This window comes from Ascidiella aspersa, chromosome 2 (assembly GCF_963924565.1).
Source record: "Ascidiella aspersa chromosome 2, kaAscAspe10.2, whole genome shotgun sequence".
Classification (NCBI taxonomy): Eukaryota; Metazoa; Chordata; class Ascidiacea; order Phlebobranchia; family Ascidiidae; genus Ascidiella; species Ascidiella aspersa.
The window spans coordinates 2,513,157-2,538,286 of NC_139448.1; the positions used below are offsets into that span (position 1 = coordinate 2,513,157).

At 34.7% G+C, this 25,130-nt stretch overlaps 2 protein-coding genes across 2 annotated transcripts in view; both read left to right on the plus strand.

The window, feature by feature from the left end:
- The first annotated feature begins 321 nt into the window (after positions 1 to 321).
- On the plus strand, positions 322 to 20,687 carry LOC146163122 (glucose-6-phosphate 1-dehydrogenase-like). The gene is made up of 12 exons (XM_083382761.1): positions 322 to 488; positions 7,993 to 8,030; positions 11,154 to 11,262; positions 12,549 to 12,766; positions 13,332 to 13,490; positions 14,339 to 14,464; positions 14,881 to 14,974; positions 15,687 to 15,903; positions 17,099 to 17,307; positions 17,770 to 17,846; positions 18,070 to 18,162; positions 18,646 to 20,687. The coding sequence occupies exons 1-12, from the start codon at positions 363 to 365 to the stop codon at positions 18,731 to 18,733; spliced, it is 1,554 nt and encodes a 517-aa protein (XP_083238887.1). The 5' UTR covers positions 322 to 362; the 3' UTR covers positions 18,734 to 20,687.
- A 1,675-nt stretch (positions 20,688 to 22,362) lies between these two features.
- Positions 22,363 to 25,130, plus strand: part of LOC146163123 (uncharacterized) — a 46,775-nt gene continuing 44,007 nt past the window's right edge. Inside the window, exons 1-5 of the mRNA XM_083382896.1 lie at positions 22,363 to 22,521; positions 23,390 to 23,571; positions 23,815 to 23,930; positions 24,186 to 24,304; positions 24,513 to 24,601. Coding sequence (XP_083239022.1) covers positions 22,393 to 22,521; positions 23,390 to 23,571; positions 23,815 to 23,930; positions 24,186 to 24,304; positions 24,513 to 24,601 — 635 coding nt within the window. The 5' untranslated portion in view covers positions 22,363 to 22,392. The remainder of the gene's footprint in view (positions 22,522 to 23,389; positions 23,572 to 23,814; positions 23,931 to 24,185; positions 24,305 to 24,512; positions 24,602 to 25,130) is intronic.

Sequence of the window (25,130 nt, forward strand, 5' to 3'; positions counted from 1 at the left end):
TACTTAAACTGTCCGATTGCAAACTCGCACCCTAACTCGAAGTCCCAAATATTGTTAGCAATATAAATCCCCAGATGAAAATGTGATAGGATTTTCTAGATCAGCGCAAAAAATTATAGTGTTGAAACATTTCTATTTTTTAAGATATTGTTTTGTATTTTATATTTAATAATTTTTTTAAATTCATTGTAGTTTGGAAGCTGATTTAAGCAAACTAAGAAACCGTACAAAATACAGTTATCTAAGAAAACTAACCACCATTTTTACTAGTATTAGTTTTTCAGTCAAAATTAAATTGATGTTTGTGTTTTCTAGCAGTTATTTACAATAATTTTTGGTTTTTAACCAAATTTTACCCTGCCATGTCTTACAACGCTGTTACCGATGCCAAAAAGTCAGCCTCAGTGGACATTCTTGCTCGATTCAAACGAATTCTCACCAAGGAATGGATTGGACAACTTGACGTCTTCATTATACTTGGAGCATCGGTAATTTGATTGTTGCATTAATGTTATGATAGTCATGAAATATTTTTAAAAAATGGATCTAACAAATTCAATCCTAAAAATGGTTAAACTTTATACTTGTACATCATATATGGAAAACTTTGAAATCTATATATATATATGAAGTCTTGATTAAAAAATGTTTAAAGCCCCTAGATTGAAAATATATATTTAACACATTAAAAGCAGAACATAGCCAGTGTTATCAACTTATTAGTCGGATAATACTAAAAAAAAATGTAAAATAGTGTTTTTAAACAACCTTATTTGAAAATATAAAAGTTTTGTCTCACTTAAAAGCATTCAGACAATGCAAACAGACAGCAAATGTACCTTTTTACTCGTTTTATTAGGTGCGTGGTTGTTTAGCAGGAAAGCCGGTATGATGTTGTAGCATCAATGCACTGATACCACTAAAAGTTGTGCATTTAAGACATGATTTTTAGTCCAATGCAGCTTTTTTACTCAAATATTACGAAAATAGTTTTTTTATATAGCATATGAACAATAAAAGTAGTTTTTTTTAACAAGCCAGAAAAATTGAGTTTCATATTTCAATATGATCAATTATTCCTATAAGATTATAGATTATTGGAATGACGTAATTTATCAAACGGCTATACTTTTTATCGAAAATATCAGGTATTAGTATTGGAATGAAAAATTAAGTATCAAACTCGGGTTTATGTCAAGTGTCAGTTTTGTACTCTATTTAAAAATGTCAGTGGTAATTTTCTCAATTCAACTGTATCATGCGTTGATTGAGTTTAATACATTTTTTTATTTTTATCACTATATTTATTTACACTTAAGAACTGTTATTTGCCTAATATAGGGGCTCCAAACTTTTCCATAAAGGGCTTGAAGACTCCGAGGCTTGGCAATGGCGGGCCAGGTGACTGTTAAGATTGGTAAAATACATAAAAAGGCAAAGTTGATTATACTTTAACGATTGAAATGTAAATGGCAATGCAACTAAACTGTTATGAGCTTCATAAATTGCAGTTTAAGTAGGAATTTCATCAAACTTTCGGTTATTAGAACTGCGCCCAAATCGTTTTAGATGTGTTATATATATCTTAGTTAGGAAAATATGCAACAACAACAAGCCATGAAAGGAACTCTGCAGGCCAGATTTGACCCATGGGTGATACAACCAAACCCCTGGCTTAATAAAAATTCACCAAATACAGTTTTCTCAACAAACAGCATTGACACAACTTTAAAATGTAAGTAATTGTCTACCACTAATTTGTTGTTACAGTAAATAGATTTATTTATTTACCGTCCGGGCAAACTACAAAAACAAATTAGATGCCAAACTGGTCACTTATGTGTATTTAAGTTAACAAATAAATCCATTACTCTTCTACTCAATTTTTGATTTTTTAATTCAGATTCTATAACATTTCATTGGAAACGTTATTTTTAAAAAACATTTTTAAAAATTGTGCTTTAATTTCGATGTTTAATTCGGATGCTGTAAAAATTACGTTGGAAACGTTAAACTAAAATTCGTATAATTGCAACATTGACGTCACATAAAGGTATTTTATTACTGACTATGGTTCCTATACAAACGTCAATCAAACCGCAAAATATCACTAGAAATCAAAAAATGTCTTTCTTATTTTGCTTTTAAGTGGCGTTCTATTTTTTCCATTCCATTAACGCCTTTCAAATAAACAAATTGCAAAAAATGTCGTGAATAAAAACGCACACAAAATATATTTAAAGTTAACTTTTTTAAAACATTGAGCTGCAAAAATTGCTGGAAATATATGAAGCATACAGTCTAAAAACTACTGAAGATATCCTTTACCAAACTATTTTAAAAATAGTGTTATTACAGGTCCACGAACTTAATTCGAGCAATCACAGTTAGAAAATTGTTTGTATCATAATACCAGCTGCTTTACGATAAGGTTGAACATATCTTTAGTGTGAGTTAAGGTTTGTTAATTCGCTTACTTATGGCTAAATTTACTTCAACTGAATTTGCTTTAAAACATGTGATACTTTTCACAAAAAATGCAGTATATAATCTTTTAATCACGAAGCTTGGATCGGAATTAGATCATTCAACCACCATGTCGCAAAAATACATTAAAAAAGCTAATTATCCCAACGCAGATATTGCTTTTGCCATGCACACAGCAATTAATTACGCAACGTGTATGACCGGGACTAAATTACATAATAAACATTTTCTAATAAACGCAATTGGCGCTTTGGGAATTTCGCTAGTATTTATTAAAAACAGCTTTAATTCTGCTTATTATATTGAATGTTAATATTACTGTGTTGGAAAATCGTGAATTTAAATAGATTGAACTAACATAATAAGTATTATACATATATTAAACCGATACTCACTTCTTTGCACGAATATATCCCGCGACCCGATACCGAATGACGTCATTCCTACGCTTGAACAGGCAAAATAAATAAACTTGAAGAACGTACTTTTCGGGGTATTAGGCCAAATTGTGTTTGGCGTCAATACGTTTTACTGATAGCATCGTAATATCGGACGAGTTCCGATTATTGAGTATCGGCTCCGATCTGGTATATAGAAGAACTGGGTAGCGTTTATAGGATTACTTATTTATGACGTCACGGTCAGATGTAACTTAGTGACGACACGTTATGACCTATCTTTGTGACGTCATCTATAAAACAAAACTATCCCCCCCCCAAACAAATCCTAGACCCGCGCCTTATTTACCGTTCAGCGTATTTTGGCGAAAGTTCACCAAAGAAGCGAATTCTCGTAAAGTCACAATTTTCTATTGTTGTGCAACAACCCATTGTCACGAAGCGAATATGTGCAATTGTTCTGTGCACAACATTTGACAATAGCTCGTGTGGCAGTTCGAAACAACGTGACTCATTAATACACACTTAGCGCAGTGTTTTGCAGCCTATGGGTCGCGCCCTAAACTTATATCGACGTTTAATCTGGCTGGGTTGCCCACCGACTGCAGCAGTTCACGTTGTTACATTTATTGAGGTTGGTCTGAACATGATTGCTCAAAAAAATTGAAAAAAATGAGTAATAAGAAGACATCAGTTATATAAATTAACTTCAAACTTATTATGCTATTTAACTTGCAAACAATCCAATTGTGTCGCCAAAGCTTCTACTTGCGCTAAAGTTTGGGTCTCCGCGAAAAAAAGGTTGAGAAACACTACGGTAGCGTAATTCGACCTCACTCGCGGTTTTGTGTTTCTTGCAAGCAAGGCTAAACAGCATTTAAGGTATTTTCCGGAACCTGAACTTTAACTTTGCAAATTTACCACAGACGAAGAATAGTAAAGAAATTATTGCTGTAATTTTTAGCATTTTTTACAAAAGATATCAATCTTTACAGGCCAAATACTTATAGTCAATTAAAAGTTATTACAATTCACGTAAAAAGGTTGCTTTTTTACGATAGAAATTCTTGGGATACGACAAAAGATGATTACAAATTGATATCATTAATTAGATTTTTTGCATTTTTACAGACGAAAGGTTTCAGTCAATAAAACAGAAGGAAATTTACTGAGAAAATTTGCGGTTTTAAACAGATTTTTTTAGATTTATTTTATATGTAATTAGTATTTTTTTACAGAAAGGCGTTGGTAATTTTTGCAGGGCTAAGTAGGCTTTTTTTAGTTCGTTTATCTTCATAACGATTAGCATATTTATCGATTTAAATTAAGCATCTTTATAGATAGCTGCTTGACGCAATTATGACGTATACCCTCGTCACAACGTGACATGACAATTGCTTTGTCACACCTACAAGACGAATGCGCAAACCTAGACGTTTATTGTGATAGCAATTGTGACTTTGCATTTTGTTTTTCCTTGTAACTGGCCTCACGCAAAAACGTGATTGTGACGCTGGCACTCTAACAATCGCCCCGCTCCGTTGCTCCTCCTTGTTTCTTTATTGCTCTTTGTCTCTCACTCCTCTCGTTTTGGAGGAGCACGTGGGTCGGCGACAAGGGTTGAATATACAAGGTTTGGAACGCGTGTGCTTTCGGCAGTTAGACTAACTGTACAAGTAGCCGGGTTGTGTTAATTTGAATTGAAGTCCTTATGTTAGTAACCAGTGTGCCTCAATTTAAATAGTATGTAGATGTTTAGCGGACAACGTTTTTTTATTGAAGAAATTGAAGTCCAGCATTACTTAGTTAAGAAGCAAGTCTATATCTTCATTTTGCCCTATTTGTGTACAATTTAACTAGTTCTGCCTAAACAGGATCAAAATACTAGAACAAACTGATTTACCGGCTGTAAAATTAACCAGTGTTGGTGCAAAATTAGCATAAATACCCTAAAAAACTGTTTAATATAGCCCTATTGTAGCCGTATAGTACAAAGCTTAACCGGCGAAGTGTAGCACACACAACTGACCGGCGCTGGTCTAGAATCCTACCACAACGCACATTATTTGGGTTAGGGTGCGGGTTAGTGTTCTAGGTTAGGGTGGGTCAAGTATTATTATTAAATACTGAATATAATAATACTTGACCCTCCCACAATAATTACCTGGGCGAACTTGGCGAGCCAGAATCGGTTTTGGGCAATATCTCCAAAAGTTGTGACGATATAAAGTTGAAATTTCTACACAGTCCTTGTATTGGTTACACCTTACCAGCAATCAAACTTTTGGCGAAAAATATTGAAAAAAAGTAATATTTAAAAATATGAATATTAATATTCAGCGACATTAACCCATAACTGTTGAGCCAACAAGTTAAAATTTTAACGATATAAACTAGGAGGCACCACCTTTGACAATAATTGTGGTAGGATTCTAGACCAGCGCCCAACAGACCTCACTACAACAAGGTGTTAAAGCCAAAAGCAATGTGTGGTGTGTATAACTTGTTAAACCACTGCTAACCTAGTTGGTTTGTATGCGGCTGCATCAATGACCTTAGGAAATGGTTGTCGGATTGATTTGTTTATCATTGGTTAAAGTCTAAATGTCATTAGTGGCATATCGCAGGTAACACATTAGTTAATTGGCAAGCTTACCTTTAAGATATAGTACAAGGTATTTATATCACCAGAATAAAACGTAGATTTATATATAAGTGGAATGCAATTGCGGTTTCTGATTTTAGCGAAAAAATTAAGGTTCAGCTTTAACTAAAACAATTGGTGCCTTAGTTAAGCTGTAAAGAGAAGGGTATTTCAGTATTTTAATATCGAAAGCCGACGAAAAAGCATAGTCCGTCGGATTCGCTGTAAAAACTAGACATCCATTGAAAAAGTATGAGCAAGTTAATTGCTTAGAAGTTGCAAAGTAACACTGAACCATTGTTTTACCATGTTCTGACGAACAAAGTCGAATACCTTATGTGTGCCTGTTTGCTGTAGGTTTGCTATATCCTATTTCTTTTTCCCCAGGCACTTGCTGTAACTAAACACCTGCTATTAATCTACACTAGTATCCACCGCCAGCGCAGCCAAGTTGTATATTGCTTCGCTGATTTTTTTCAGCGTCAGCGAAAAAAAATTGCCTCTACTTTGTTGAGTAATATTGTGGTAAACTTGAATCCAGGCGAATCCAGGCGTAGCAAAGTTATTTGCTAAAGACTTTATAAAAAAACGGTTAACAGCTGTTAGTTTTAACCAAGAAAAATACGTCAAAAGTGGTACGTTCTGATTCAACGTAATTCGGCCTTAAATTTCGGCCAAATTGGAATAAGTTTCGGCCAAAGTGGACAAAATACGCTCAAGAAAAGATGGTTTTGGCTCAAGAGACCGAACCTGTTGTTGGTTTGCCATCAGACAGCAACAATAACGTACAGAATGCAGTCAAGCCCGGCTACACAAACTACTCAGCAAGCACAACGAACACGAACTGCAGCAATCGAGAAGTGCCCGCAGTTGTAGTGCTCTGCGGAATTTCGGTACTTAAGCGTAAAAACTAGTTCAAAAGATTGATGTTAAAGTATTTAGTGCATTGTTTCCTATTGAGATTTAGTGCCTCTGCAATAACCATGTTACTTAATAACTGGTGGATAAAATACTCAAATCCGTTTTACAAAATATTGAATCGTTTAAAAGCTGTTTTACACGAACTGCATGGTTAACTAAAAGGTATGGTTTGCGTTATTATTGCGACTAAAAAAATTAAATCGTTAAAAAAGACGACATGATTGTTTAATCAGGAATCTTCTAGCGTTTTAAATCAGCACAAGATAAAAAGTACAAACATTAGGTAATATATGTCTGTTTAAAAAGTTGTTATGAAACCTGTATATCACGATTTCTGGCTTAATGTTGTTCGAGGTTCACAACATTTTACTCAGTATTTCAACGAGCGGTTTAAAGTAGCTGCTTTGAGGGCCGTTTGACGAAATTTCGATCAATAGTTTGTACGTTCGCTGTTTACGTATATACGGTATTATTAATAAAATTCGGCAAATAGGGCTTGCGTTGTTTTTGCGTGTGATTGATCTTTCCCACATGTTATGTAATCAATAGGATTGTTTTAAATTTGCTCAACCCGGATTATATAAACGGATTTTTCTGCTGGATGTTTCGACAGGCTTTACAATCTTCGTGTTTGGAAAGTAGCATTCCAACTTGAGTGAGATAAAAAATAAATCAGCACCGTTTTGTGAACTTAATTTAACCTAGTAAAAACTAAACCTTGAAAAATGTATTAAAATTATCCCAGTTATCAGGCTGTTGTTTTGTTTTGACACGAAACAAGTTGCTTGGATTCCAAACAAACACAACGTTCATTTCTACGTGTGTAGTTTTATAATTTATACCCTTCGGCAATTTTACGTTGCCCCAAAAGCAGCAAATTTTTTAGCGGTATTTTGCCCATTTTCATCCCATTTATACACTTTAATCTTCTAAATGTGCAAAGATCCCGTTTTCGGCGGGTTTTGCTGCATTCCCACCTTTTTGTCACTCCATTACGCCTCAAACCATGATCCGGACTCCCCCTAAAGGCGTGATATGCGCGTGCAAAGTGCGTGCGTGGAATTGCAAGTGGCGCCTGAACAAATCGACCTTTCGGGGAAGCGATGTGCGCATTTTCGTGCCAATCCACAACGGATCTATTTGCATGCTGGTTGGGCGGCGTTGAAGTCCTGGGCTACTGTTTTTTTATTTTGTTTTGTTGGGGGGTGATGTTTAGGACTTTCCTAAAAGTTTTTAAAGCACACCCCTAAAATAATATTTTTTTAGTCAACTTAAAAATTTTTTCCTTAAAAATGCCTTTGTATTATCCATGTCTTAAAACGTTTTTATCAAATCCCCGTAACATTAATGTTAATAGAAATGCTATAGGTTTTGGTTAATTTTTTTTTCTTATTTTGAACAGCATTTATCAAAAATGTTGTTCGCTGAATCGTATGTAGAAGGTAAATAAGGGACAAACTTTCAAATAGAGCAACCTTTGTTCAATAAACAACCCTTCACCTTTTGCTTCCGACTAAACCAATGCTATTTTTTTATTTTTAGGGCGACCTTGCTAAAAAGAAGATTATCCCCACTTTATGGTGAGTTTTCTTGTTAATTACGTCACTATTTCCGACGTTTCAACGAATGATGGAGTTTTTTAAAAAAATGCGATAATCAGTAACTTAAGTTATTCAGCCTTGTTGAAAACAGATGGAGCAACACAAGATATATTTTCCTAGGAAGCCCTGTTAAAGTTATACATTTTGTTGTATCGTCATTCGGTAAAAAAACACTTTTATTTAATCAATGTAGTACTAAACATGTATTGTTGGAAATTACCTGCTAGCTTTGTTAGACCATCCTGCTGTCAATCAACGTAATTAGACCTATTCTATTCTATATTACTTTCCTTAAACAAACGATTGACTATATTCCTACAATTGGTAAACGTCGCCCTTTGTACCTTAAAGTGTTTTGTCGTTTAAAGGTAATTGTGCCACGTCATAGCGTAACCTCGCAATCATGACGGCGCATATTTCGTTTGTTTGTTTAGTGAAAGGTTGGTCGACAGTACACAGTCTTTTCTTAGCGTGCCGATATCATACTGACCAGTGACTATACGCTTCAAGGTTGCTAACTTTTTTTTTGTTGTGTATAACTGATATGTAGAGCTAAACAACAGTTTTTTAATTGCAATTTAGATTGGTGCAAATGGCGTTTTCTTTCGTATATCCAAACGTGAGCAACGCGATACAGTTTTTTTTCGTATTTTATTGTCCTTACGAAATCACAAAGGTGCAGCACGTTTTCTGTTTTACGGATTCCTTTAGAATGCATTTTATCTAAAATTTATTTGAAAATCTAATCTCCCTTGTTTTCAACAAGTTTTTTTTTTTTTTTTTTTTTTTTTTTCATTGAATGTCCGTCCCGACCCGCGGTATAGTCTATTCTTAAAGATGAAGTTCATTTAAATGTTGCCGAGTGCAATTCAAAAAAACATTTGGATGGCAATTTCAACGGAACGGCAATTTATCTCAACAGTTTTTGTTGCATGGTTATTTATATTTCCTCGGTTAAACGATAATTCAGATAAAGTTTGACACAAAATTTTATACTCGCCCGTGTTCGCTAGACCTTACAGCTACCCGGCCCTTAATGAAAAAAAATTGACTCCTGCGTTACATAAATGCACTCACTGATTAATAACCTGCCAGCTGCTTCCTGTGCCTTTATTCCAAATTTTCTGCGCCATTGTTTTTCAAGTTTTACCAGGAACTGTGAAAGTTCAACCGTGACTTGAATCGTTTTTTGAACTGCGTCTCAGTCGTGTTTCGACTCAAAATACCGAGATTGGTGAAAGGTTTTTAATTCATTTTTGATGCCCGATGGAAGTAAATGACACATTAGTTTGAGTTTGCCAAAAGTTAAAAAATCAACATTGATTTTACTGTAAAGCCATTTCTTGTATTGCAACCGGCAATTGTTGTTTATATTTAAATTTAAGTTTTTTGGGGATGATTCGACTGAGTCTCGTTAGTTGATTCTTTATTCTTTAAAACTTCGCGAAATGTAGCAAAAAATGAATTCGTGATTATTTAAAAAAATTGTTTTTGTAAAATTAAAACATAGAAAACACAGCAAAACGTAGAAAATTGCTTTCAAACAATGACAACTTTTAATCACCGTATTCCTGACAGCAATTTTTATTTCAAAAAACGCAAAAAAAACTTGGGTTTCGCATTGGTGAGTGTTACGATTGCTAGAAACATCGGACGTTCGTTCGTATGCGTAATATTTCCGAAGTGTAATGCGCTCAAATATTTGCCAGACACATCAACAAATCGTTCCCCGCGTTCCGTAGTAGTTTTCCCGCACGCGCCCAACACGTCGCTGTCATGCGTCGAGCACGCGCTAAACATGCGCACTGCACGCGGCACGAAGCACGTGCTTTGCTGCAATTGCATCCCATGCGTTGTTTTAAGCGACGACGCCATTGGGCCGTCGTTTTTAAACGTTCGCAAATCACTATTTTCATTGTGTCTATCAGTGTAAGACAGTCCTATTCAGCAAAATTGCATCACGTTTCGGTCCTTACCGACGTTTAAATAAAAGTTTTCAAAAGTTTACAAAAGTTCACAATACAATGCATGTTGATGCCACCAAAGCAAATATATGCCCCACACAAATTTCTGACCTTGACGTTTAACACGTTATTTTATAATTTTAAGTTTAACTTGTTTAAAAACGCGTCATCGGGGCAGTGGTTGACAAGCAGAAACCTGCTTCCAATGGTTTTAGATTGCTTTTCCTCGTGCACCAACTACCCACGTTGCACATTAGTTTATTATTGACTGAATGCGCTAACAGAATCAACATTGCGAACCGCATAACTTGGCATCACTATACACACACGCACGCACGCGCGCACGCACGCATACAAACACACACACACGCACGAACGCCATGTCTCTTAATTTCTCGTAAATATGATACGCGCACACCACACGCCATCAAATGACCCTTTAAGTTGGTAAAAACTACATTACAGAGACACATTTCGCACGCACACACACTTATATGCATGCAAATATAACACGTAAAAGCACACACACTCACAAGCACGCCATGTAGCTTGTAAAACTGCGTTTTATCTTGTTCTACTCAACTGTGTATATTGCACGGATGACGTAGATTGTCGTTTTGTTATTCGATATTCGCACACATGTGTTCTACGATTGGTGTGTTGCGCACTGCACAGCTGATTTTTACAGCTGCACAACGAATATGTGTGTGTTTTCTACGATTTTCAGTTCGAGGAAAATTTATAAAAACTATTTTTGCCCTCCTCTCGTACTGAACCTTCAAAAAATCATCCTCATTTTCACATTATGTCAAAAAATATGTAAAAAATGAAAGCAGCCTGTTAATGTGTTCCATCTTAGATTTTTTTAAACCTGACAAAAATGAAATATAATGCATTTATAACTGACAAATTAGATAAGCATCCTAAGCGGTTTCCGAAATACAAAGGGAAATATAACAGAACAATTGAGGGCAAAATAAGTATCAATAAACTGTAAAACCGTTTGTATTATCAACTCGCCTGAAATTACCTTGAAAAAGTCCAGCGTAAAATTGAAGCTAGAAGACGAATCTAGCATCCTAAAAAAATTAGAATTCATGTTTCACGATCCTAAGCCCCTCTTTATCTTCCACTCCAGGTGGCTCTTCCGGGATGACCTCCTCCCATCCAACATCCGCTTCATCGGATACGCCCGGTCCAAGATGACTGTCGCTCAAATCCGAGAGAAAGCACATCCCTTTATGAAGGTACCGCATCAAAATATCACCACACAAGTTTTGTTATAACCTGCAACATGAGCTTTCATTTAAGTGCTTATTTGTTGCCGCTTGAAGTGTTTAAAAAAAAAAAGTGTTCCGATACCTATATCCAAAAGTGTTCCAATACCGATACCAGATATTTTAGACACGGAGTTCTCTTGTCCGGTACGATACCACATGACGTCATTAACACGATCAAAACGCAAAACAGATGAAATTGAAACAATGTAATTTTTTGCAGCTTATTTGACCAAAACGATTTTTTTTTCTTAAAAATTTACCTTTCAATGTTGGAAATGCTTCGTTGTATCGCAAACTCTAATTTAAATGGCTATTTTTGGAGTCGATAATTTAAACTCACGAACTTTGTCATTCCAAGATATTTTTTTTGTATCTTTCGCCGAATTTTGACAACGTTTTTGACAACCTCCTGTGTCTGTTACAAAGGTATCTTTCGTGTGGCTCTTAAAGCAATCAATTCGCCCTAAATCCAACATTCTTCCGTGTCATCACTTAACTTTCCACTCTCAACTAATTTGTTATTTTGAATACAATTGTAAAACAGTTGCTACCAAAATGAACAATGCGTTTGTTTTAAATATAGACATGGGGGATGCCCGATAACTTCGGTGCCCGATACGGAGTGTTAGTATCGCTACTCGTCCGATACTAGGGCAATATACGGCATACGCAAACCGGCAGAAATAACCACCAAGGCCTAGTTTATTGCAATAGGTTCAGCTCGAATTTCGTTTTGCTTTATATAGTTGTTTATCTCTGATTTGGACAAACGAATTGACCAGTATTTGCTGTCTTCCCTTGTCATTTGAAATTTTCCCATTTTCTATTTCGATGCTCATGCAGTCTTTGTTATTGCAATTATTTTTAACTTTTGGGCAATTAGCGGCGGTTTGCTATCAAATTATCACAGGAATATCATCATGATTTGCAATTCGACACAGGAATTCTGCCTTGAAAGGTAGAATTTGTCAAAAATTAGAATGGTATTGCTGAACAGATGGAGGTTACTAAAGTTCACGATAAAGCAAGTTTTAACTGACAACCTGCAAAAATTCGCCGTGTTTAAGAATAGTGATGACGCCGGATCACGATATTTTGCGTCTAATCTATCGAAACTCGGTATCGAAACTCGGTATCGAAAATATGTCAAGTATACCGGACATTTCAATCTGTATCATAATAATATTCAAGTATCGAACATATAATAATATTATCACCACACACACGTATTACGCATTTAACGTTCATCACAGGTGAAAGACAGCGAAAAGGAAAAACTTGAGCAGTTTTTCAACAGCATGAGCTACGTGGCTGGTTCTTACGTGGAACCGGACGGTTTCGGCCGTTTGGACGCCGCCATCAAGGCCCTGCCCAACGGCGCCAGTGCCAACCGGGTGTTCTACCTGGCCCTACCTCCCACTGTGTTCCAGGATGTTACCAGGAACATCCACAGCGTCTGTATGTCAAAATGGTCAGTTGGATTTTCAAATATGCGAAAAAATCTTAAAAAATCAACGGGTTTGTAGTTTTTTTGCGTTATTCATCCAAAACACCGTTATCGTTCAAAAAAAAAAAAAAAAAAAAATTCAAAAAAACGATTTCAGGAGAGATAGATTAACGGCATATATAAAAATCGAAATGGTCGGTTGATGGTTTTCTAAATATGTGAAAAAGTATATACCGACTCGTATATTTTCTCGTTATTTTGAAAACTAGAACCTAACCCAGTGGTTCTCAACCTTACATTACTTGTGGTCCCACTTCCATAAGCTCTCGGCCTATGCTGTCGCTATATTTCATATATTTTAAACATACATGACTCAAGAATCGGTACCACACTAGTAACAGACGAAATCGATATCATCAGTATTGGTCTTCGAATATAGCCTGATATTTTTATGTATAGGCTCTTTCAACAACATAAACTTCATCGCTACTTAGCGACAAAATGATTACATCAAAATTAAATCATTGTCCAAAGGTCGGAGCTACCATACCATTACCTTTATATAACCGTAGTTTATATTGCATTACAGCGGTTGGAATCGAATCATCGTTGAGAAACCATTCGGTCGCGATTTCGATTCCAGCGCCGAGCTTTCAAACCACCTCTCAAGTTTGTTCAAGGAGGAACAACTTTACAGAATCGACCATTACTTGGGAAAGGAGATGGTACAGAACTTAATGGTTCTCAGGTAATTTTGAGCTGAGACTTACTCAAGAAAACGTTGTTTTTTACTAGCCTGCCTTGCTTGCATTATCGATTCTTCAGTAAATGTTACCTCTAAATGTTAAACCGCTTAAAAAAATATCATTTTTACTGCGACCTGATAAAGCAGTTGCCAATTTAAGCAACACAATTTCTTTGTAGTAAACATTGTCGCTTAATTAACAACTATTATTTTGTAACGCCGAAAGCCACCGCAGACTCGTCGAATCTGTCTATCAATAATAGAAAAAACAACTAGCCTGCGGTGAGGTTCGAACTCACGACCTCCGGCGACCATTGCCTGCTGCATCCTGTTAGTATAAGAAGTTGATCAAAGCTAAATCAAAGAATTTTGTTGAATACATATGTGTGTATATACCAGTGTTACAATGACTTAATTCGATAACTTAATTTAAATCGTTTTGGTTAAATTACAGCATAACTTAGTCTTTGAGTTGAATGACTTTGGTTGAAATTAAGGGTTTATATTTACTATTTTATTAAAAAGCAAGTTTTGCACATAAAACGATTCGATTCCAAGCTGTTGTTTTGTTTATTTTTCGTTGAATTATTGCTCATAATTGGACGAGTTTACCAAATTTAATGGTTTATCGTTTTATTACCATTTTCAGTGGTTTGACTTGGAGATGGCTGGCTGTAAAATGACTTGACTGGGACTTGACTTGCTATATTTTTTTAAACTTTACTTGGACTTGAGTTATTTCAGAAATGACTTGACTCAGATTTAAGTAATTTCAAAATGACTTGTTTACAACACTTGTTTATACTATTATATTGTTACTTAGCATTATCAAACAGTTTACTTCCTTCCAGATTTGCGAACCGATTGTTCGGTCCTCTCTGGAACAGGAACAACATCTCAAGTGTCCTCATCACTTTCAAGGAGCCGTTCGGAACAAAGGGAAGAGGAGGTTACTTCGACCAGTTCGGCATCATCAGGTAACTATAGCAACAATGTCATTATTCTATTTTCGCTCTGCTTATTTAAACAATGGAAAAATGTATATACCTAATCCATTTAAGAAGTTAATAAAAATTTCTTTCTTTTTGGGTAAAATGGAATTTTTCATGAAAAAACTAAAATAAATGGTTCACTTTTAAGTAGTAGTTTTCTTGTTTAACAAAAAAATGTCATTATTTATGTTTAAATGGTCCTTTTACATGGTTGATGAAAATCAGCAATTTTTATGATTTATAGCTGTAGAAAAAAATCTATGGTCAAAATAATAAAAAGTTAGAATTTTGAAACGAAAAGTAGTCCTAGTATTATTATAATCCTACGAAAGAATCATTTTTATGTCCAGTGGGCGCGAATGAACCGATGTGAATAACAACTTATAATTTTTTATTTACAGGGATGTGATGCAGAATCATCTCTTCCAAGTACTTTCCTTAACAGCGATGGAAAAACCTGTTAGCAGCAGCGCTGATGACATCAGAGACGAAAAGGTGATTTTTGTATTATTTTATGCTGTTTAGGGGGTTCTTATTGACAAATAGTTCAAATTAAATATTTTTTTTTGGTAAAATATTTAGAAATGCCCACGTTGAGGTTTTTAAAAACTGTACAGCAACTACAAAACGTAAAAAGTAGTATTTTAATTAAAAAAAGGTAAAAATAGCCAAAATAAAAAAAAAATATAAAGTAATAACTTTGAAAGAAATAAAACGGAATTAACGAAACATTCACAGCAAAATAATCTAGCAAAGCTAGCAATTCAGGTCAGACACATTAACCAGATCTTAAAAATATATATATATATTTCGCCAACTAAGGCATCGTCAGTATATCTGAATAAAAACAAACGCAACAGTATAAGAATGAGTCAGAAAACATTAAAGTTTAAATAAAACGTTTTATTTTAATGTTTTCTGACTCATTCTTATACTGTTGCGTTTGTTTTTATTCAGATATACTGACGATGCCTTAGTTGGCGAAATATATATATATATTTTTAAGATCTGGTTAATGTGTCTGACCTGAATTGCTAGCTTTGCTAGATTATTTTGCTGTTACTGATCAGGAATTAAGGTCGACATTTATCTTGCAAGGGTCAAGGTGATTTCTATTATCACATATTCAGTGCAACATTAACGAAACATTTTAAGTATTTGGGACAAAAAATTGTGTATTTACCTAATTATTGTATTCTCTCAACAGGTTAAAGTGCTCAAATGCATCCGACCCCTGACCCTGGACGACATGGTGCTGGGGCAATATGCGGGGGATCCCCAGGGTGAGGGGGAGGCCAAGGAGGGGTACCTGGATGACCCCACTGTACCCAAGGGGTCAGTCACCCCTACTTTCGCGGTGGCTCGCTTTAATATTTGCAACGAGCGGTGGGATGGTGTGCCGTTCATACTAAAGTGCGGGAAAGGTAAATTTGATCTCTTTTTGCTCTTTTTTATTTTGAGTTTATTGTTTTTATATATGTTTTTCCATGTATTTTTTCTATAAATTATTTTGCCGTTTTCCCATTTTTTTTCTATACCACAAAGGCGAGTTTGTTTTTTAGGCTAGTTGTTGCTCCGCACTGCTCTCTAGCGGAAATGGAGGCAACTTTTTCGTTTCAAAAGTGTATTTAATATTAAGTAATACACTAAAGCAGTGGTTCTCAACCCGGGTGCCGCGGCACTCTGGAGTGCCATTTTTAATGCTCAAGGGTGCAATTTTTAAGAAACTTATTTTGCTTAACTCTTAGTTGATGTGTGTTGTTCCACTTACGTTTGTTCTGACATTCTAGTGAATTACCTACGGAAAATCTTATTAGGGTGCCGCAAGCCATTTAAGGTTGAGAAACACTGCACTAAGGTTTCAATGCTCAAGGCTTTTATGAAACCTTAAGAGTCCCCGTACTTAAAGGATTTCTTAGTTTATGAACCCCTGGATTAAAGGTTTTACCTTTTCTGAATTGTGCCGTTGCTCCTCAGTGACGTATAGCGTCGTCGTTTTTTCGCCGATATTTGACTTCTACGTAAGACGATGAATTTCATCTGTTCGTGCAGCACTTAAGGAGCGAAAAAAGATGCTTAAAAATCACAAAAATTCGCACAAAATAAAGTTACGCACGAAAAATTAACAAACAAAGCGTTAAATATGAAATCATGTGCCGCTATAGCAAAACTTGTACTTTTAGTATTGAATGACACCTATTTTCATCTGCTAAAATATACAAATGCGTCTATTAACCAGTTTACAAAATAAGAGCCTCAATATAACGACCCAACTGCCTCTCCAGCACTTAATGAGCGGATCCCAGTTTAAGAACTCCTGGGTTTAAACCTTGTACTTTTAGTATTGAGTTACACCACTTAATACTAAATACTTTAGTATATCAACTAGTTACAAAAAAGTCTTAGAATCACGAATGCCAACTATATCTCCAGCGCTAAACGAGCAAAAAGCCGAAGTAAGAATTCAGTTACGTAAGGTTCCTTGCGATAAAAAAAAACGATCTTGCAGCTCTATATGAAATCATGTGCCCCTGTCAAAAAATACTTGATTTTAGTATTGAGTGACACCTATTTTCAGCTACTGAAATACACAAATTCGGCTATCGACATTTTTTTTAGCGCTTAACGAGCGAAAAGCCGAAGTTCGGATCCAGTTCCGTGAGGTTCCCGGCGATATATTCACACCGGGGGCAGTGAAGCGTAACGAGCTGGTGATGCGTGTCCAGCCGAACGAGGCCGTTTATTGCAAGATGATGACCAAGACTCCTGGCATGAACGTTGAACCTATTGAGACTGAAATGGACCTTACATACAATAAGAGGTTCAAGGTAAAGCATTGACTATTAATTTAATCTGAGTAATAAGTATTATACATATAGTCAAAAAGGCTGTCATAAAATCACGACAATAAAAAAGCAGCTTACCTATACAATAAGAGCTTCTGGATAAGACACTGCTTCTTTAATATTACCTGAAATGCAAAAAAAGTATTCTTGAGACTTTTTTGTCATGATCAAAGCCTGTCATTTTACATTAGTTATTGCCTGTGGTTTGAGTACAGAGAGATATGTCGATTTTATCGGTTGATTTGCCTTTTTAATTAAGTTTATTTTGCTTCTGACAAAATCCAATCATTATCATTTGTTTTGTTATGACAAACAGAACTAATAAAAGTAATTATTTTAAGCGTCTAACATTTTAAAAGCTTGTTTTAGGAATAGCAAAAATTTAATATGAATTGACCCCAACTTGCAAATCTTGTGACACGATTTTTCCCTCCCTGCATTTAGGACGTAAAGATGCCCGACGCTTATGAGCGCCTCATTCTTGACGTTTTCGTCGGATCTCAACTCAACTTTGTGCGAAGGTAATAACTAATCAGCCGTTATTTTGTGTTGCTTTGGTATTTTTTACTTTAAATTTAATTTGGTGAAAATAAAGAGATGTGAAGTGTATTACTTTCAGATTCTAACACAGCGAATCTCCACTTCTAAAACTAATTAATTTAAAAAGAAAATCTTAATACCAATCATCCAAGTTTTTCTATTAGTTGTATTATGTTCGATAACAGCGTTTTACCTGCTTTACAGTGACGAGTTGTCTGAAGCATGGAGAATATTTACTCCAGTTCTGCACAAGATCGAGAACGACAAGGTCAAGCCGCTCTCGTACAAGTTCGGGACGTAAGTTACTCTTGGCTTATTCTTGACATTTCTAGTTACTTGAAGCTGTGTTACAGACCTTTTTGTGTGTCTGGAATCTCCATCTACATTTTAGCGCGTGGAACCTATTCATATACAATATAGATACAAATATTAATACAATTGCATTTAATGCTTTATTTTTTGTCTATTGTTGTGACCTGAATGTCAGACTCGATAAACATTTTGTGGTTATTCGATAACCCTTCGACCTTCGAAAATGAACAGTTATCACTTATCAGTTATCAGTTGTTAGATGGCCAGAAATATGAAGTTATTTTATTATTTATTTTTGCTGTTATAGTAAAATAAATTCCTTGTACATTCAGGGTCAACCGACTTAAAAGCCATTTTGTGGTTCTTCGTTATCCCTTTGCTGCTGTGTTTTGCATTTTCAGCGACAAATAAACATATAACTTATGTTAAATCACGCAGCGAAATTCAACATTGAAATTTTTTGTGCAGACGCGGTCCAGATGAAGCCGATGTTTTTGTGAAGAAGGCAGGCTTTGAATATTCGTCCACCTACAAATGGGTAAACCCCCATTTGTGAAACCCCGCACTCTAATCACTCACTATACACAAACAAAGCAATCGAACATAGCAATGAAACACAGCGAATTGAGACACACTGCAATCAGTCTGATAATTTGCAATTTTTCAAGCATTCTTTGAATTTTCTGTAATTACTTTTAAGCGTATTTCGTTTAGTAGTTGTTGAAAATCGGGAATCTGTTTATTTGTTACCTAGTGTTTCCTCTAAGACTTACCACTGGAATTTGGATAAATCGTGATTTGTTATCACAACAACATTCCTTTATGGAAATTGGACAAGCATTGGTCCTAGAAACGTCAATAATTGTCTATTTTTGAATCTTAAGATAATTCCATGACGTCACAGCTGAATGAAAAGTATTTTCAGCTAAATAAAAAGTTATTTTCTGCAAACAAATTTTCTAATTTGTTACTTAATGTTACTACAAGGCAATCTTAAGAGGGAACAGTGTAGGAATACTTGATTGAAATGTTTGTTTAAAGTTGAGTGAATGTGTTTGTTGTTTATGCAATCTTCACACCCGCGATTTCACCGAGTGTGTTTTGTTTCTTCTTTCCACAACTTTATAATTCTAGCATCACGGCGTCGCATCAGTAAAGCTAGACTCTTTGCGTTTGCATTCGCACGTTTTTCATGCCAACTGGAAACGTTGTTTGAGATAATTTTACTCCACTTAATTTGCGGTTACGTATGTTTTTAGGCATCTGTTTAACTCACTTTACTTAATATAGAGTTAACTATGTGAATTTTAAAATATTGGGATGTCTGTTCAAAACCGATTCGGGCGACATTTTAATTATTTGTTCACTCATTTGAAACAATACTAACAGTGTCGATCCTTTCAAATTTTGGCAAAAACTACGTTCAGTAATACTGAACAACAAAAAACTATGCTAACTTGTAAACGTTGGTAGGAGAACTGTAAACATTGAGGTAGGGGTACACTTGTAAAGCGAAGAGTTGCTTATATTTTTTGAATATTACAACATCCTGTTTTATGAACACTGCTGTGGGTTTTGTAAAATATCGAAATTTAGTATGATAATAGGATTTCGCCCTGCTATCGAAATTGCCCGGTTTGGTAATTAAATTATGCATGTGTGTTACCTTTATCGCATAATTTATTATGATACACTTTGCCTAGTCATTTTTTTTATTAACACCTAGTTTTCGAACACATTTAAAAACAAACCAAAACTTGTGAATCTTGTTTTTAACTGTAGTTTTGTAAAGGAGAGTTGAAGCTTATACGGAATGCAGTTAATTAAAAGCGGTACAAAATTTACGACCGATTTAAGCGTTCTGCTGTAAACTTTCGGGCACTCTTAGATTAACCCTTTCATTTAAATTCATTGACCTTTTGTTTGTTTGTTGATTGGGTAAAATATTTTAATTTATTTTGACCTTAATTCGAAATTTTGCGCCGCACAACTACAGTTAAAAAACTTGTAATTTCGAAGTGACTTGGTGTTTTTTTCTTGACAAGCACACTCCATATATTTACAGCAAAGTCAGTAAACCTGTTGCGATCTTGTACCCAGAAGAAACACCAGAATGTGACCTGCTTCATTTATTAGTTTCTAGCTATGTGTTAGTAGTATGCTCTTTCCATACCTGTACTGTATACTTTTCAAAACATCAGTTTTATTAGAAAATATTTCCCTTAAAATCATGATTCACTCACCAAAACGATTTACCTTGTTGTGACAATATGGTTTGCCTGCTTATTTTCGTTAGCTCTTTTTGGCGATTTATTTAATCCACCTTAACAAGTTCCTTCAATACATTGTTGAAATGTTGCAATTACAACTTTATGATCGGTATATTGCCTTTGTACAGTTGTATACGTATGTTGCACTTTATAAATACTTACTCGTGTGTTGTACTGATGGGTATTTACCAACTCCAACTGCTTTTTCCTATATAAATATATTTGTAATACACCAGTTGAATAAAAATCTTTGCCTGGTGATTTCTAAGCAGAAAGGTGAATGACATGTAGAGTAGAGTAGAACATATTATAGAGAATCGCCCTTTTTAAACCATTTGTTCTTACGTTTGGGTGTTTTTTTGGTTTCTTTACCATAAGCCAAAATTTGATGTGCTAACAAAAATAATAACGTAGGCCTAAACTTGGAATGAAACCTAGATATAAATGGCATAAAAAGGGTTAGAATGGTAGTCTGAATGTATTCAATCTTTGTTTTGTCAACACTAATTTATAGGGTCATTGGAGGAAAAAAATTAATGATTTTGTTAGTCACAAAAAAATCTGTTGCTAAGCAGGTCTATTGACTGTATATATTTTGGAGACGAATTTGTATCAAAATTAGAAAAATAACATAAATTTCAAAAAATCAATGCCGATGTGTGTAAATAACCTTTATGCAATAGGTTTGTTAAATAAAAATTGTACAACTGAGGCACTAATTGAGTAAAAAACAAAAGCCAGAATTCAATGCGAAAACGTATATATGTTTAAAAAAAAGTACGTCAAGGGACAAAGCTTATTAATGCCAAATTACTCTAATATATAAATATTTAATTATATAATGGTAAAAGTTAATCCAACTTTAAATTTGGATATCATAAAATAAATTTGTTTGATTTCTATGTACTTAAAAGTCATAAATCAAATATTCGTTCGAGCGTGACAAACCAAAGCTGTAACAATGGAGATCAGAAACACTAAAAGTAAATTTTACATTTCTTTCGTGTCGTCTTTCAATGAAAGTTCCTTAAATTTACCGTATAATAATATCTAACGCGATATTTTATTTAGACTTGCAGACGTTTCTTCAATATAGCTTTTTAGGTATTATTTACGAGTTTTAATTAAAAGTTTCCTAAATTGCTAGATAATAATAACTAACTTTATATTTTTGTTTGAAATTAGTGTTAGATACTAAAAAATTTGTTTAATTTGTCAGATATTGGTGTCTAAAGGGCGCTGGTATAAAGTCCTACCACAGCATTGAAACAATTATTAAATCAACGCACAATATTAGAGTTAGGGTGCGGGTTAGTGTTTGGGTGAGGGTGGGTCAAGTATAAGCCACTGTGGAAAGTATGGCAAGTGCACCCGCGAGACTTTTTCAACCTTTTTTGAAAGTGCACCCCGAAAAAATCTGAATTGCACCCGAAATATGTAAAACGCTTGTACGGAATACGTTAACAGTGCAATGTATGCAATACAGTATACATTGGAAATCATAAAGTGCACCCGAGGTGCACTTTTTTTCTCTTGGTTGCACCCGGTCACACGGATTTTTTCGGCCGTGCACCCGCAAGATCTCGTCAAGATCAGCCATACTTTCCAGCAGTGAGTATAAGTATACTCATTATTTAATAATAATACTTGACCCACCCAAACGCTAACCCCACACCCTAACCCAAATATTGTGCGTTGCGGTAGGATTCTAGACCAGCGTAGTCTGAAGCGTTGTTTTGTGTTTGAAGTTTGGTATTAATTAAGCTTCCATGTGCAGTTTCTTTAGTTTAGGAATAACAATATCTATTCTTAAATTTATTCCTTAAAGTTAGCTATTTATCATGTATCCCATTAACAGTTTCTCAGTTTGCCAAACACTGTTATCTAAGTGACATTTTTCTTAAGGTTAGGTAATATTATGTAAAAGTGTGTTAAAGTTGTTAAAATGAAGTTAGACGAGGATTTTCAATCCATGTTTGCGATTCTTGATGCTAAGAAGAAAGGTTATTTGTTACCAGACGAAATTGCAAGATTCTATGAAAACCTGTTCTTTCACAAAGTGGAAATACCACTGGTAATATTACTTGGTTATTTTAGGTCATTAAATTATTATTTTGTGATTATATTTATGCTTTTTTGCCAAAAAATTTACAATTTACTAATGAAGTGAAGTAAGGATGTCCATTTAAATAGGATTAAAGCTGATACCCGGTGTCAAGTGATAGTACTCGTCCAATACAAGGATGAAAGGTGCTGATGTAATAACAAATTATATAGGAATTCCAGCGAATGGTTAATGATATGAAGTGGCGATTTCTATGAAAAGGATTTCTATATAGTAATTTATTAAAATACTTCATGTTCGAAATATTGGGTATTGGCCAGATTGGAAACTTTGGATTTTGCGTGGGGGAGACGTTTGTGCCGCTTAAAATTGTGCGGCTGTAATTACGTTTTCGCCGAAATTTGCGCAGCTGTGATAACGTTATTTGTACCATTTTCACAGCTGAAAATGGAGTACTATACTGAAAACCGTTAGCTCCACGTAAGTTTTGCGCATTTGAGCAATTTTTCGCAGCTGGCCATTATTTAAGTTGATTTATCTGAAAATGCGCGGCTATGACCGCGGCTGAGCGGAAAACTGCAGGCCTTACTTTCCAACCTGGTGTATTGGTATCGCAATAAAATGTCATATACAAGGCATCCCTTTTAACAGACTAACGTGGAACCTAAAAAATTAAGTTAGCAGCCGGATTTTCCTATTGTTTCACAATCAGGTGCACGTTAATTATGTTGTGCACCCGGTCACACAGATTTTTTTTAGGTGTACACCCCTGAGATCTTGTCAAGACAGGACTTGTGTAATGTTTATGGTTTTATAATCTAACAAAAAAATCTAATTATGTTCAAGCTCAACTCTATATAATTGTACTTTATTCCAGGTTAATTCAGTTTTACAGAAAGTTTGCAACAAGCTTCAATGCTCTGCCAACAAGTTCCAGGAGGTTTTGCTGAAACTCGAAGAATCGAGAATCAAGGAATCTAACGCTTACTGGGATTTTAAGGGGCTGGATATTGATGGATCTGGCACTATAACACTAAGCAGTGCTTTACTACTGGCTAGGTAAAAATTGTTATTTAAAAGATTCAAGTCTAAATGCTGGTAAATTGTGAGTTTTAAAGATTAAATTTTGGACTCCGGAAGCAATAAACAGTTTTACATAGATCTGTACAAAAAGTTTTATATGGTAAAATGGTTATATTTTGCAATTTTTGGGAACAAAATATAGTCGGACTAGATTTATTTATTTAGGTTATTCTTAGTAAAGCTATCTATTGTGTTTGACTGTATATTAATATTATTTAGGTCTTTGAAGAGTTCAGAATTCTCCCTCCAGTCTTGGAGACAGTGGACCAATTCGAGGCAAAATGCTGGAAATGTTTCTTGGGAAGAATTTAAGGGATACCTTTATTTCCAACCAGGTCAGTATTAACAAAAACTCAACTAAAATCACTTTTTAAGATATAAAGAAACTCTGTGTGTTCAAATATTGTAAGCTTTGGTAAAAACAGTAAAATTAGCAATATAAAAGCTATGGTGCTGTTTTAAGGTCTATTTTTTCATCTTAATTTTATTTTGTATCCTGTAATATTCAAATAAATAGTATGTATACCCTTATTTGATTATTATGTTAACTAGAGTTATGTAAGAATGTAATTTAGAACATGTGTATTTAGGCACTTCTTTCAAGCCAATGAAAAACGACAACGAGTTCCGAGTAGAGTTTGATGCAGTTTCGAACAGGGCTGCAGAGGCCTCGTTCAATGATTACCAGTTCTACAAAGAATCACTTGAGGTATTTTGACACTCACATGCTTCTATTAATTTATTCCTTGTCCAATTTTTAATATTTGAAATGTTTGTTAAATTAATTAAAATATATGGTCAAATCTCTGTTAACATAAACCTGTTCAAAAAGTGCTTTTATGATATATAAATTGGGGATTTATAATGTATCGTCAGCTAAATATTTGTGTTTTTTAAAGCATTTATTTGTATTGTAGAACGATGAAAGTTATGCAACGGCACAACTAAAGGATAGACAACAATATCAGGATGATGTGCAATATCAGGCAAACAGACTTGCCAATAGGTAAGTAAACATGGAATCCAGTTAATTCTTGGCTATTACTGACTACCACTTATTATATCCAAATCACTAAAGAAATCTAAAATCAAATGGTTCAAAGTTTCTACAGTTGGTCCAAAATTTGTATATAGGTAAACTGTTTTTTACTCTAAACAGCTATTTTAATAAAGTTCAAACCAGAGATAGAAGTCTCTACTCAAATGGATTGTTAAATAAAATCAACAAAACTTGTTTCTATTCCCACCGAAAGGTATTTGTTGGTCAATGTTGGCAGATTACTTATAATAGAGCACCCCCAGTACAGGAGTGGCCAAACTTTTGTTTCTATGCACCAATTTTTTTCACTTTTTATTGAGATGCGCCACACAAACTTTTAGCCCACGCAATACTAAAGTGTAATAATTTGGACATATTTTAAAGTTTTTCATACCCTGTTCAATATTGTTGCAAAATAAAATAAATAGTCTATGAATAATAAAAAATATTGGTAGAAAAACACAGCTTGGCAAGCCCTGACTTAAAATAATGGTTT

Excerpts from the sequence above, each read along its gene's own strand:
- LOC146163122 (XM_083382761.1), top strand. The coding sequence starts at position 363 with ATGTCTTACAACGCTGTTACCGATGCCAAAAAGTCAGCCTCAGTGGAC. Across the intron at positions 11,263-12,548 it reads AAGCACATCCCTTTATGAAG|GTGAAAGACAGCGAAAAGGA; the intron begins GTACCGCATCAA and ends CGTTCATCACAG. Across the intron at positions 12,767-13,331 it reads AGCGTCTGTATGTCAAAATG|CGGTTGGAATCGAATCATCG; the intron begins GTCAGTTGGATT and ends ATTGCATTACAG.